Source organism: Neodiprion lecontei, chromosome 1 (genome assembly GCF_021901455.1).
Source record: "Neodiprion lecontei isolate iyNeoLeco1 chromosome 1, iyNeoLeco1.1, whole genome shotgun sequence".
Lineage (NCBI taxonomy): Eukaryota > Metazoa > Arthropoda > Insecta > Hymenoptera > Diprionidae > Neodiprion > Neodiprion lecontei.
In genome coordinates, this window is record NC_060260.1 from 30,713,379 (window position 1) to 30,728,628 (window position 15,250).

General features: G+C 40.2%; 1 protein-coding gene across 6 annotated transcripts in view; it reads left to right on the forward strand.

Annotated features, from left to right (window-relative positions):
- The window catches only part of LOC107222018 (low-density lipoprotein receptor), a 29,780-nt gene that overhangs the window by 8,554 nt on the left and 5,976 nt on the right, over positions 1–15,250 (forward strand). For 2 of the 6 annotated variants that reach the window (XM_046746313.1, XM_046746145.1), the window contains exons 3-8: positions 5,357–5,479; positions 11,248–11,367; positions 11,954–12,076; positions 13,840–14,277; positions 14,521–14,832; positions 14,942–15,242. In XM_046746313.1, coding sequence (XP_046602269.1) covers positions 5,357–5,479; positions 11,248–11,367; positions 11,954–12,076; positions 13,840–14,277; positions 14,521–14,832; positions 14,942–15,242 — 1,417 coding nt within the window. The remainder of the gene's footprint in view (positions 1–5,356; positions 5,480–11,247; positions 11,368–11,953; positions 12,077–13,839; positions 14,278–14,520; positions 14,833–14,941; positions 15,243–15,250) is intronic. The other 4 variants (XM_015661215.2, XM_015661213.2, XM_015661217.2 and 1 more) reach the window with 4 other exon arrangements.

The following is a 15,250-nucleotide window of genomic DNA, read 5'->3' on the forward strand; positions in this document are numbered from 1 at the left end:
GAGAATATGATGTTATCCTTCTATGGGCTATTTCCAATTGACTACAGCTCAGCACACGCATGAGATATGGGACTGAAAGGGTTGGTTAAATCTTTGTCATACTATTTAGATCCTTAACAAGAATCATTTTTCCCAAGTAGCTATATTTTTTCACTCAAATCGATCTAATCGCTTTTCATCAATTATATAACCGCTCGGTTAAATGAGTATATGATCAGTAGCCCAAGCGAACATCTGTTCACTCTCCTTTCCCTCCGTCAAAGAAGTTTAATTTTCTCACAATCAGATGTTAAAAGCCGGCGCGTTGTACCCACGAAGGGCTTTATCTTTGTAGGGGAGGTCGTCGCGGTCATTTGACGCGAAGATTGACCCGCTGCTCCATAGAGGAGCTCCATTGAGCATCAATTGGCTATAATTGGTATTCTTGGCGACAGACGCGCCCCCTGAACGCCGTCTGACTCGGGAGAAATCCTTCAAGCGTTATAGATTAGCATAACAGTGTCAGACTTGGGCTGTATTCCAAAGAAACATTATACCCATTAGGTATGTGAGTACCGTGGAAGAAAATGTTCCGATCGTCACAGCAACCCCGGATAGATTTTTCACATCTGCGTTACGCGTCGCAAAATATTGTGCACTTCAATTCTCAAAGTCAGTTGAATGGTATTTTTTCGTGGTTGAAATGTAGTGAACTCTTCGCGGAGTCATGTACGAATGTATGTTCGATTGGCGAGTACAGGAAATGACTGTTCCTTTTGGTGTTTGGTTTTTTTTTCATTCGACCGTCGAACGTAATGATATGGCTTGAGTTGCGTATTGATGTACATGTTTAATATGACCCAGGTCGGTATTCATCGGTTGGTCGATTCGGACCGCTTGCAAATTCGAGTTAAATTAAATTTCCAAGGAGTCTCTCAATGATTTTTTTTCGTTCACTTCATTTTCATTACCGTCTGCATTTCCCTTCTCGATATTTAAATATTAAATACCGAGCCGTTACTCGTTCGCGGTTAAAGAAATAATTCTCTTGATTGTTTTACTAATGAAAAGGTGACCTGAACCCGCGAATAAGATTTACTGCCGACGCGTGCGTAACTCTTGAACATACTTAAATATGTTAAATAGATGCCACGTGTGAATAACGACGGCATAAGAATACAAAAAAAAAAAAACAGTACAACATGTTGTGACGCAACGAGCTTTTTATGAAGACAAATGAAAATGCACGGAACGGCAAGCACAGTCGATATTGCATCAGCCGCAAAATACGAAGGAAGTCGACCTCCAGGCTGCACCCAAGGTCCTATCGGCGAGTCGCCGTTTGTTCTTCTGTCATCGTCAGTGTTTATTTTCCCTTTTTTATAAACCGTTCGTCGGTGTTTTCATCCCAACAGAGAAGGTCCTCCTCCACCACCTCAATTCTTGAACCCTGATGCCGCTGTAACACCGCAGCCTAGGGCGCGCGAGCAAGGTTTGCCCGAGTTGCATCAGTCACTCGATGCGAATTCAACTTTGGGTTCGTTGATACCGGATTATTATGGTGAAAGGCTGCCCCGTAGATCTTGTCGGCTGCTGCAGTAAACTGCATGTGGAGCGCATGGTCAGCCGATGGTTATTTGCGGTCGTAACATTGGCGTCGAGCCGGCCTATCCCGCATACACCGCGTGCACGTTTCGCAGTTCGCACGATCGTCGCTGCGAACCTTATTGATTCACTCGGAAAGCCCGTCGGTGCGGTTCACGAAACGAGTAATGCTCTACGCGGATTAGATAAACCCCAGACGACGATGCGCTGCACAGCACACTCGATTCCCATAATCCTCTCTCTCTCTCTCTCTCTCCAATACTTCGGGATGAGTTTCTCGGCACAGCTCGTTCAATGATTCGCTAATAAATCTCGAGATAAAACATTTCACGGCTCAACACCCAATTCGTGTATACGTGTATATATAAATATTATATACTTTATAAGTGGATAAAACGAAATGTGTAATCTGCAGGGATCAGAAAGAAAGAATAGACTGTCGAATTTGTCAACCTTGGCGGTCGTCATTTTCCCAGCCTGATATACTTTCCGTTTTATCATTCTGGCACTTTTATTTCAGCAAGCCTTTAATTTATTAATTAATTAATCCGATCTATTGGCCGGTGCACTTCCGCGGTAGACGCGGTGACGGGGTGTAGGAAAAACTGATTACTTCTACAAACCCTCAGTTTTACCCTGAACGCCAATTTCAAACGGTCAGGAACAAAGGCCGCAGAGTTCAAGGGTGTACCAATAATTGCTATCGTGCCAGAACGTGCCATTTTGACCTCCTCCTCATCTTCATCCCCCCCTGTGCGATTCTATCACAATTTCTCCGAATTTAATTGTGCCGTGTCTGCACGGGTTGTATCGGACTTCTACACGAGTACCGTGTCTCTATGCACATACCTAAATACGGCTAACAATTTTCCAGAGACACTAATTCGAGCGCGTGTCCGCTGGTCCGTTAAATTTACGCCCATGTATACCATCATCCGCAACGCTGCAAATGGGCACGGGTGGTCCTTATCAGTGAGAAGCGCTGCCAAGTTTGGCCATTGAATTTGTAGGACACTCGACGAGACTAAGTATGAGGATGAGGCCGGTGGTGCTGGTGGTGCGGTAGGTGGAAGAGAACAAAAGTATGTCAGATTCTTGCGAGCAGGCGCAAGACCTTACTTGTATACCGTGTAGTTACATACGTAGTCGCATGCGGTAATTGCAATAAGGTCTTCATCGCGGTCGAGACACACGAGAAGACGAGGAGAGGAGCCGAGTCGCCTGCATCCCTCGCTTGGCGTTCATGTCTCATTCCAAGAAGCCGGGCATGCCGTCTTGGCTCCCCAAAGATCCCGACCTCTCGCCTCTCCATCCCTCGTGGAGCTCGAGTAAGGGATTCGAGGTCTCGGGTAGCGTTAATAACTTCAAATTCTGCACATCAACCCTCGCGAAATAGGAGAACCCTCTCTCTTCGTTCTCTGTGCAATAAATGCACCTTGGAATCTCTCCCTCGGGTTTACCATCCTCTCTATCGCATATAACCTGCAGGTAGACCTATTCGTTCCGCAGGTAGTCAGCCAGAGATCGTTTCTACCCGTGATACAGCAAGAACCGATGCAGAAACGCACGAAGTCCACTATAGATATGCTCGGTCGATAGTCCAATTCGATGCTTCAGGGGAGAAAAAGAAAATAAAAATTACCCTAGGCGATTGGACGCGTGGCGCTTGAATTCAAGTGACTTCCCTGAATTGAAAAATATCGTTATTATCGCACAGGTGAATTTACATGATCATTGTATGAGCAATGTAAGATAAGAATATTGACTTGATGTCAGGTGATTAGACGTGTTTTGAATACAGGTATATACTTCGTGTCAGTCGAGGTGAATTCACCCGACTACGAACGAATTGAAACGACCTCAAGTGACTTCATATAAGTTCAAGGTGTAACTTCTTTACAGAACTTGAGGATGCATTCATGTGACTATTAAGTGCAAACTCCACGTGATTTAAAGTTAGATCAAACGACGTCAGCGGATGAATTCAAGTGACTTGAAGTAAAAGATTTCAACACCATGATACATCAGGCACCTAATTTCACCCGGTATATAAGTTGAAGTGAATTCACACAAGTTCCGAAAAGGTCTGCAGGTTCTCTTTTAGTGCTCCACCTTGATTTATATCTCGTTAGCCAAAAAGTGCGATTAATTGCAAGAAAGAAGGCTGCTTCGTTGACGTCTATGGATCAGACCACGTCGCGTGCTTCCGTATGGTTACGTATGGTATAAACGCTTCTGCGTAAAGAGGGAGCGAATTGCATGGCGGTAAGGGTGACGGGAGGAGAAGTGGATACCCGGTGATTATAGAAACGCAGCGGAGGCTCAGGGTATCTGATCGCAAGAATGTTGCTTTCATACGCCCAGCACCGTCGATCAAGACTCCAATCTTGCCTCTCGGCCTGACTTATTCCCCCTCTGGATGCCTAGTTATCGTCCTTCTGTTCCACTTACTTCGAATCGCGCCATTACATTGCCTCGCCAATGTTGTCGTCGCCTTCATCTTTTCGCCTATAAAGTCTCATGACTGCGTAACACCCAGGCTTCAAAAACCACCGGTATGAAAAACATGAAACTGCGAAATGACGAGAATTTAAAAAAGAAACGATATATACGCGTCCGTCCATCCCTCCTGAATAAATATATTATGGTTATAGCTATTCGTCTTAGGGAATACCTACGCAGGACTCTTTCTATTTCTCTCATCGCACTGCGAGGCAGACTACAAATAATAAAAGAAAAAAGAAGAATAAAAAAAAAATTGAAGTACAAGAAAAATGCGACGAAAAGAAATTTCTTATAACATTTTTCCTCTTCTCCCGAGAATATGTATATAGATGTATAACTATGTAATACATAGGAATCCCTCACTCTCCTCTTTCTTTTATCCGTCTCAGACATTTTCATCGCCTGCCCTTCATGCAACGGATTTTAATTAATGCCTGTCTGATATTCTGTCTCATTTTCGTGATATTTTGTCATCGTACACCAAAAAGTTCTGCTTAATATCTTATAGAGAGACCGGAGTTGCACTCTAATTGAGAATGACAAATATACACATATTACCTCAATTCAATTCAATTTTTGAATAAAAATTTTCGCATCAGTTTCAAGCATCAAACACTTCTTTGTTCTACATCCGGCTTTATCCTAAGTCCAATTTACGAAAATTTTCGCAATGGTTTAAAATTATATATCAGTGTTAGTATTTTTCATCTCGGTTCTGCAACTGACACGTGAGTTACATGTAAGAATTAAACTCACGAAGAATCGGTGACTCTTTGCCCAGCTATTATCGCTTCGTCCACGAAGTCGCCGTTCGACGGATTGATTGACCCGCGTACGCGATTCGGATCACTCGACCACCGTTCATGGAACGCACATTCTCTTCCGCTACGCCCCCCTCGCCTGATAATCGTTCCCTTGATCGGCGGAAGACTGGTATATATAGAGTGGAGTTGCCGCGTTCGCGAGTTTACAGCATCCGAGACTGGCTCCGCGCGAGGTTCGCCGATTCCGTCCAAGAGATCATCCGCAGCCTCCGTGGTTCTCCGACAGAGACATTGACCGACGTTCCCGCTATACCGTTCTTCAAATTCTCGAGATAATTGACAAATTTTTCATACGGAGGGTTGGGAGTCACGGGGGATCGAAAACATGCCGCGAAAAAGAGATTGGCTCATGTTTTCATCGCTCTGGTGTTTCGTGATCATCTTTGACGTCTGTCAAACATTGAACGGGGCACTGATCTTTGACGAGAAAACGAATGTTACAGCTACCAAGGCTTGCACCGACGCGGAGTTCAGATGTACCAATGGCCGATGTATTCTCAAAAACTGGCAATGCGATGGCGAGAACGACTGTCCCGATGGATCCGACGAAAACCCCAGCATCTGCCGTGAGTATTTTTCATAATTACAATCGCGTACAACTTTTTGCATCGTGTTATTTGGGGCAGGGGGGGGGGACGCTGGCTGCGCTCGTTGGTTTGTTCTTAATCTTTTTTTTGGTATTCAAAAGAACCGGAATGAAAAGCATTGCGAAGCAAAGCAAAGATTGTTAGAAAAAAAGAGAAAATGGCAAATTCTGCGCGCAAGCTTTCCTTCATCCTTTACAAAGAGTCTTTGTTTGTGCGTTTGAATTAATTGAAGTAATGAATTTTCGGTGCCTTGAACGTGTTTCTCTCTTTGAACAAATTGCAGCAATTCAATCTCAAATAGTTACTCAACGATTATCTGACTCGAAAGTTGAATGGGCTTATAAGTTTAAGCATAATCGATTTACCCTCTATTTTTCGCTGCAAATAAATGATTCAAGAACAAACAATATGAGCGATTGTACACACAGAAAAACGATTTGTTCAATTTACAAAGTGTATTTGGGTGAAAAAAAATTATTTGCAGTAAACACAGTCTTACTTTACGACGTAAGTTATACAACTTATAAATGTTTTACCGAATGAAGCCATATTTGTGTCATGAAAAAGAAACACCATTTTCAATCGCACATATCCGGCAGGTTTCATTAAAATTCTGCTATCTGAACTAATATCTACTCCCTGTTCATAATGTTGAATTTATTAGAAATTCGCAAATGAAAAGCGGTTCGCTTCTGTATGCTAACAGATTTCGCATTCGTCGTGTACGTAATAATCGAAGTTTTGTACACAGCGGCACAGGAAAAGTTTGTATCGTAAAAGCTGAAAGTTGAAAAAAGTTTAATAACCCGGGAGCCAGTATTTGTTGTAATCTTTAAAGAAAGAACTGATAATATTTTCATTTACAATTAGTCAGTCAAGTTATATGGCTAATAACGTGTTGCTTTACGGTATATTAACTATATGCAAACCGTTCAATAATTTAACTCCGTGTTTCGCAGGGGTAATACGTTCGAAACGACATTCTATATCTACGTACTTATAATTTTAAACGTCTTTGCGTCCCGCTGACACGAACAGCCAAGTGCTGCGTAAGAGGAATTAATCTTTGAATGCAGCATAAAGTAATAAGACGGGGCTGCAGGAAATGCTATAATGCTCCGCGTATAATGTCGGTCTTATCCTGCTATCTCGGCTCATCCAGTATGAAACTTTGTTAATGTACTTGGCGCACGTGTCTGAAAGTGCACACTACCCGGTGCGTCAAGACACGATCATGATTATAGTATATATATATATATATATATATATATATATATATATATATATATATATATATATATATATATATATATATATGTTTTATATATATATACATATATATATATATATCATCCATATTGTCGCCTCATTAATACGGGCTAGAATTATATTTGCGTCGTGAACGATTATCAAACAACGCTGACATCGCCTTCACCGTTGACCTATTCTAATTTCTGAATATACACACTCGTTATTGCGAAAGTTTTATACAAATGCCCATTCGATGAAGGCGCAATATGCACGAGATAAGTCTTGACGTATGCGATGTAGTAAAGCATAATAAGGAAATGGTTAACATTGATGCGACGACACTGATTGATATTAAAAGACAATGTTCAACCTAGCCAAGATCTTGAACCATTTATTACACGTAAGATTTCGAAGGGTCACCTGTCTAAACGGAATGAAATTTTTTTCGATAAGTTTTTCGATTTCGTCGGTAATCTTTTCAATCACCCGCCTACGTGTCGTTATCAGTTATATAATATGAATGTATGATTACTCTATCTATACGAAGTAGTTTAAAAATTGCGACTTCAAAGGTGAGTAACTTTTCTCAAACGACGAAAACGTGATAAATTTTTTACGGGAATTTATTCAGTCCTACGAAATTAATTACGGTTTGAGCTAGCCTGCCGTCTGTCGAGTGAAAGATCCTTCACATTTTAAATAATTTGTGACCAATGCCGATACCCGAAGCTAGACGATATATCCGCTCAACTATGGAGCACGAGTTGCAGTCAGCGAACTGATCTTTGACAGTTAGTTATTGCCTCATTGGTTTCACGGGGTTATCGGATTTTCAAAGTTTTTCGCTCCAGTTCCAGTCTTGTCTTTGATCCCCTTTCAAGCGGTAGAAAAATTAATTCTAGAACGTAGTAAAATGCGTACAAAAATTTCGACGCTGTTGCGTTATTATCTATATTCATGTGTACATATATACGCTATACAACATTCACGTCGTAGTTTTGATAGATAATAAAACTTCCGTCTTTGTTCGTCAGCAGCTTTCATAATCTTCCCGTGGCACAACAATGATATTTCCGTTAGTTTAGAAGTTATCTAACTGCAAATTGAACACTCGCGCAGACTCGATAAGATTTTTGCATTTGCTAAACGGTGGAAAATAAATTAACAGACGTTCAGCTCAACGTTTAACTCAGGAACTCGACGATTGCTCATGTCAAACTTGTACAAGTCATACCTACAGTAAAGCAGTTTCCGTAACTCTCCGACTGTTAAAATCCGTATCAAACGGCCCCCTATATCGAAAACTTTATGGAGCCCAGAATCTATCCCTCAGGCCTGAAGCCACAGGTTACAACAACTATTTCAACCCCCCCGTCACTTTATTGGTTACAAATTTATGTACTTCACAATTCCCCCGTGGATTTGTACCTCTGGTCTTTCGATAAATCCTGAGCACCCGAGCTACAGTTCTTTAACCACGGATTCCGTACCATTTGAAGTTTGGAAAGCCGAAAATCGACTTCTGTAGAATGCATGCGGATTATTTGCTAATCGGCTGGTATATATAATTTCGTAGAAACTCACCACTTCAATGTAGATAGAAAACTTTCGGGAAGAATTATCCACTTTACAATATGCTTGCACTTATATTCACTGCCTCCGAAAATACGCAGGATGAATACAGCATCCGGCAGGTAATGCAAGTCATCGTTCAGCTTGAAAAGTAGCGTCCTTAATTCATGGAGCCCCGTAAATCCAAAGAGATTCACATCGAAAGGACGAAGAAGTCTCTAAAAAAAAAAATCATCCATTTTGTCATGCGCATAAAGCACTCAAAACTGTGGCAATTTTATCGTTCGTATAGATTCCAGAATCTGCCACTCATATATTTGCAGGTGCAAGAAAAATACAGATGATAAACAAACGAGAATTGGTATTAAAATATCATTAAATCAATAATATCATTATCCGCGTTGCATTGAGAACCATTAATTAGAATCGTTATACCCGATGCAGTTAAGTTCGACAATTGCCGGACGTAATTAGCGACGCAGCTCTTCTTTCGTTACTCTGTCGATCCGGGCACTACGATGCTGTCCACGTATACCCTAACCCGCTGACCTGAGGAGGAAATTCTCGTTAAACGTTCGACAGCCTTTGCTGACGACAAAAATTCACCTGCACGGACAAATTTATATATACACACGTGTTCCATATGCTAAAATATACGACCGATGCCTCTTGCACTTTCTATATCCAAGGTTGTCTCGAACTCTGCACTATTAACCCCGACGAAAGGGCTTTGGGTTCAACCGAGAAAGCTAGCTACTCGTTTTCGGACCAGTTACCTCGTCGATCGTTTTTACCAATGTAGTCCCACACGTGCCGGAGATTATCTTGGAGATTAAACGTCTAACCTTGCAAGACAAACGAGATGTCCAATCGCCGTTTGCAGCTCTTCGAAGAGCTCGAACGCTATTTTCTCTCGGTAACTTGACAATGCAAAAATTCTCCTCGCGCGCGTCTTGCATGGGCCCTGGCCGCGTTCCAAATGCTGTCATACCGGATCTAGAGCTCAAAACACCCAATACAGCGACTTCCAAGGGCCTTTAAGTTTTTCCACTGGCCCATCTCATCGGAGTCGTCGGTTAAGATTAAAATTGGCAATTAGCTTGTCATGAAGTCGAACGCGTCGCGACTATTCTTCAATTTGTATCTTTACCACATCTGACTCTCTGAAAGATCTGCTGAATTTTCCTCAATAACTTTCAAATTCAAAAACGTCCATACCAGTAAAAGAAGTTTGATTGACACCCCACTTCCGACGGTATATTATATTCTCAAAGGTATTGAATTGAGGACTATATCGTATTACCAGATTCCCATTCGGATTAAATCTACATCCTGGTGTATATAACACTTTCAAACGTTTTATAAACATGTTCCGACTCTGTCACTGTCACGGTATATAATACATAACTTGACACCGTAAAAGCTTTCTATACACCGGCAAATATGGGCATTCGAATCATTTTCTACGAAGTCTAAATTGACACAAAAAGTTTTATTATCCAAGATTAGCGAACTCTGTTTAAAACTAACGTAAATTGTATCGAGTGAATATTTAAATCAGATGGTTTTCGTGCTGGAAATACACATATACTTACATCGCTATATGCTTCGCTGTTTCGCTTACACACCAAGTTCAGATGGTCCATGAAGTCAGTTTCCGAATGCAGCAGGCAGCTAAAACGAGGATCAATATTAGCACAGAATTTGCTGGTAAATTAATGTTTGCAGAATCCGCACGCTCATGACCTATTCATTGGTTTTTGATAGACCAGAAATGGCGTCGGTAATCTTTGCGAAACTTGTTACCTATCATTTGTAACGTTCATCAATGCGGGGTAACCGTGACATGTCAATTAAACCATTTGCATATCGCCACGCTCCGATAAGCGACGGGGCGCCAGTTATCTGACTTGATTGTGTAACCAGTTTTCCTTACAGGAAATCATTTTTCACGACCCCAGGTCGCTGTATAATCAATCACTGTTGCATATAACTTTACGTATACATGCCTGTTCCGTACTTTCACGGGGAAAAAATGTGTAACTTTAATTATCTACATACTGCTGGCAACAAGGAAAAGTGTTCGTCTCATCATCGCGTCGTCATTGCCTTTGACAAGGAAACAAAGTCTACACTATTTACTAAACTGGGCATAAATGAATGGTGACATTAGTTGCTGACATATCGCTTTACGTAGACAGGTACGAGAAAACCTCGTCATTTTTATCCAATAACGATAATGACAAATTGTCTACTAAGTAGCTGGTGATCACAATTCATACGATTAAAGATTATAGCCATCGCCGCCTGCTGCACTTATGAGATTTAATCACTTGCTATTTCCGTTATAATCCAAGTGCACGATGAAAATTTTGTATACGTGTTTAGAACTAGATTTACTATGGCATTGACATCGTTATTTTTAATATCACCCGATTACTCGAGAGAAATACAAATCGATCACATTCTAGTTGTGATTTAAGGAATTGATTTTACACGCATTGGATTACGCATAAAGGCGAGTTTCGCACGGTTAGCATATATAACGAACCATTTTTAACGACATTATGAATTCGAAGCTGAAAACTACTGCCACGTTCTTTCCCGGAATACTTAGTAATACAACCGATGAAAACTTGTCTCCAGCAGAAAATAATATTTACAGGGTAAACTTATTTATGTAGTCATTGTGCAACTTCGCGATTAAATTATTTCCAACATCGGTTGAATTTGTGTAATTTTTGTTTTTGTCCCGCGAACTATAAAACGGCGGTTGTGTAAAAAAAACGCGAGAGAAACGGTACAAGAACGTATAAGCATAAAATTCGATTTGAAGTAAATATTTTCTTTGTTGTAACAATTACTGTGCTAAACAAAATTCCGCATCTGAGGTAAGATTAATAACTAATAAATGTCACGAAAAGGGATTCGACGGTGCTCCGAAAGGGAGTTCGAGTGCAGTCCTGGAGTCTGTATAACTAATGTCTGGGTCTGTGATAACCATGAAGACTGTGCTGATGGGTCAGATGAGAAAAATTGTCGAAGTAAGTTTGATCTAGGATGTTCCTGGAGGTGGTGACATATCTCTAGAAGCGGTTGACCTGAAGCAGAGAACGTTGGTACTCAGGAACAAGACGAAAAATATTTAAAGTACAATTACTGCGCTTTTTGCACACAGCCCATTCACGTAGAGCGTAGATTGCATATATTTCCTTGTAATTTCACTATCCGCGATATATTTAACTGCATGTAATTATCGAAGGTTGTTGTACCCGAATGAACTTTATAATCGTAAACCTTTCACTCGATCTGTTATTAAACTCTTGTTCCAGATTATAATTCCTTACGTGGTCACAATATTTTGATATTATCGTAGTTTCTTCTTACGATTTAAAAGCTTGTTAAAAATGGTGAAATTTCGTGTTGAAATGCAATCTACGTTCATCGTTGTGAAAAGCGAAGAACTGGTGTCATGTCATTTTCGGTTCGACTTTCGCGAATAATCCGTTCATTGTCAAACTGACGATCCCGCATGAATATTTGCCTGTGTTTTCACATGGTTTCATCTCTAACTATTTCACACGAGTATCTAACTTGTTGTTTTATAATCCCCGCCCTCGCCGTTTTTAGGAAGCAAGAATTGCACTGCTGAACAATTCACGTGTCGCGGAAGCATCGGACAGTGTGTACCATTGACCTGGATGTGCGATGATCACCCGGATTGTATGGATCGTTCGGACGAGACTGACTGCAGTAAGCTTATCCCTGAGATCTGGTGGAGTTGCATTCTTACAAGTCCTTTTATAAATCGCTTATCACGCCTGTTACTGTAGAAAATATGTTGATTTATATATATTTGATTTAATATTGTTTAGTCGTAAGCTTGTGCTTGTCATTGATAATAATATATTGTACAACAATTTTCTACTTGTTTAAAACACCTATTGTGCTTATTCCTTCAACAATTACACTCAAGTAACATAGCACGCGGTTATTTTTCATCCTCCCCTGCATATCAGCTGCATGAATCAATTTTAGGCTTGGAAAATCGTACTAAACAGAAAATGGGACTATTTTTATCATCGCATGCGGACAGATTATCATATACACGGAAATCATAATCATCTACGTGAATTATACCGATGCATTTGTATTTTCGGGCAGAAAACGAGCAGATACTATGCTCTAACGTTATTTGCATATATATGTCACCTCGGTTGCACTTCTTTTTGATTTTCACCGCATCGAGAGATATGTCCTACCTTATTCTGTAGTTTTAAATATTTCTTAAATATATCTATTGTGCTTTTATTTAGCGACCCTCAATATCCTCTCAATTTGCCTCACTGCTTTCAAAACATGATCCTTTCTGGATCCCTTGCTTCCTTTATTACATATGAATTTTTAAATTCTAATTTTCCTCAACTTTCAAAGCAATCATATCAGTTCCCGTTCCCAATTAATATAGGTAAATTCCTTATACGTTAGTACATGTATATAATTCCTATACCTCCCATTATTGTGATTCTTTTCACGTACCTAGTTGATGTTTTACTACTGTGTGAGTAGTACATGCAATATACAGTGTGAGTCAACTGAAACGTAGCCATACCTCTTGCCACTGATGCTAGTTTCAAAAAATCCGTGAATACGAATTTGTCATTGACTCACCCGGTATATTTATATTTATAAAAAAAACTTCCTCCAACTTTTAAATAATGGATCATCTTTCGGGTTCCTTTATTTCCATACACATGACAAGGGTCAAAAGTGACTTGCCTATGAATATTTCAAGATCAGGGTGCCGCCACGTATCCTTGAAAATGTTCAATATTTTTGCAAGTAAGAATACACTCGTATCATACTATGTCCGCGTGTAGTAATGATGTTTGGGCTCACAAATAGTATAGATCTAAAGTAGCAAAACTTCGTACCGAATTTCATGAATTTTTTTCTTCAACATTAATCCGAGAGATCATCCAGAATTTAAATCTTACCACGTTTTTTTAAATCCAAATTCTAGTAAAATGTAGTAATGATTTGCTTTTATATTCTTGAAAACGTCTTCACAAAGAGTATTCACATTAATGATAAATTGTTCGCTTCTATATATAATTATTCCTGAAATTTGTATAGTTTGAAATTGATTTTAAGGCATAAATTTTTAATTGTAAAAAGAGTCCTCAAGGCCTCATTATAATTCTTCACAAAGATGCTCCACTGATTCAGGCCAGCCTAAATACTGGCAAAGCTTTAGCTGGATGAGCTATTAATTATTTGCCAATGTTTTAAATGCTGAATCTAATTCACTACTGGAAAAAATTTGACATTATAGAAAGCTTGCTGGGCACAAGCAAAGAACATGTAATTTTGTAAGCCTTCAATATTCAACGGCTCATGATTCATACGATCTGTGATATAATCATACTTGAACTTTAAGTTCGTTCAAAATCATTTCCTCAGTGGATACGCAAATTAGAAAGATGGACTAAAAACAACTTTGTTTTGAACTTTAGATAATACCTGCCGTGCCGATGAATTCACCTGTGACAACAAGCACTGTATTCAGCGGCACTGGGTCTGTGATCATGACGATGACTGTGGAGACGGAAGTGATGAAAAAGACTGCCAACCATCAACGTGTCAACCTGATACACAGTTCACCTGCGCAAAGGGTTACTGCATCACATCACGGTGGCGATGCGATGGAGATTCAGATTGTCCTGATGGTTCTGACGAAATGGGATGCACAGATAGACCACCTAAAGACAAAATGAACCATTGTGGAGTTCACGAATTCTCATGTGATGACCACATCACTTGTATACGTCAGAGTTGGGTTTGCGATGGCGGTAGAGATTGTCCCGATGGCGCTGATGAATCTCCCAGTAATTGTGGATCAGTCACTTGCAGACCAGACCAGTTTCAGTGCTCAGATCGCAGCTGCATTTCAGGTAAACATGTGTAGAAATAGATGGCTAAGTTTTAGCTGAAAGTGTAGATTGTATCATTCATGAGAAATTATTATTTGGTAGAAATATTATACATGACACAATGTCGTTCAGAAAATTAAGTTGCGGCAAGGTTGTCTTTCACAAATGCCACATACTAAATACAATTACAGTTTGTTTGATTCAATTGGTTGTTGAACGTGTAAACTAGCATATTAAATCGTTTGCCAATTATTTATTTGACAGGGCGTTTCTTCTGCGATGGAATAAAAAACTGTCCGGATGGTGCTGATGAAAAAAACTGTACAGCGGCAGACGTTGTTTGTGACCCGTTGAAACAGTTCGATTGTGGTCATGGCTCGTGTATACCACTGAGCAGTTTGTGCGACGGAAAACCTGATTGTCTGGGATGGGAAGATGAGCCGCTAGATCTATGTAAAAAAAATGAATGCCTTGTTAACAACGGTGGCTGTTCACAGATATGTGTTGACCTTCCAATTGGTTTCCGCTGCGAATGTAGAAATGGCTACAGATTAATAAACAATCAAACTTGTGATGGTAAGATCTAAGTCGCCAATTGAAACTTACGAAAATAAGTTCACATTTAAGAGTAGTCATTATGAAAAGTCGTTGATTTGACACTGTCAACTTTGCTCTTAAAATTTAGATGTCGACGAATGTCTGGAGCCCGGAAGTTGTTCGCAGTTCTGTAAAAATGAAAAGGGTACCTTTAAATGCAGTTGTGATGCTGGTTATCTCAGAGATCCACGAGACTTGACTCGCTGCAAAGCAGCTGAAGGCCATGCAAGTTTATTATTTGCTAGACGTCACGACATTCGAAAAGTAGCACTCGACCGTCCAGAGATGACAGCAATTGTAAACAACACCAAAATGGCCACAGCTCTGGATTTCGTCTTTCGAACTGGTATGATATTCTGGAGCGATGTCAGTGATAAGAAAATATATAAGTAAGTAC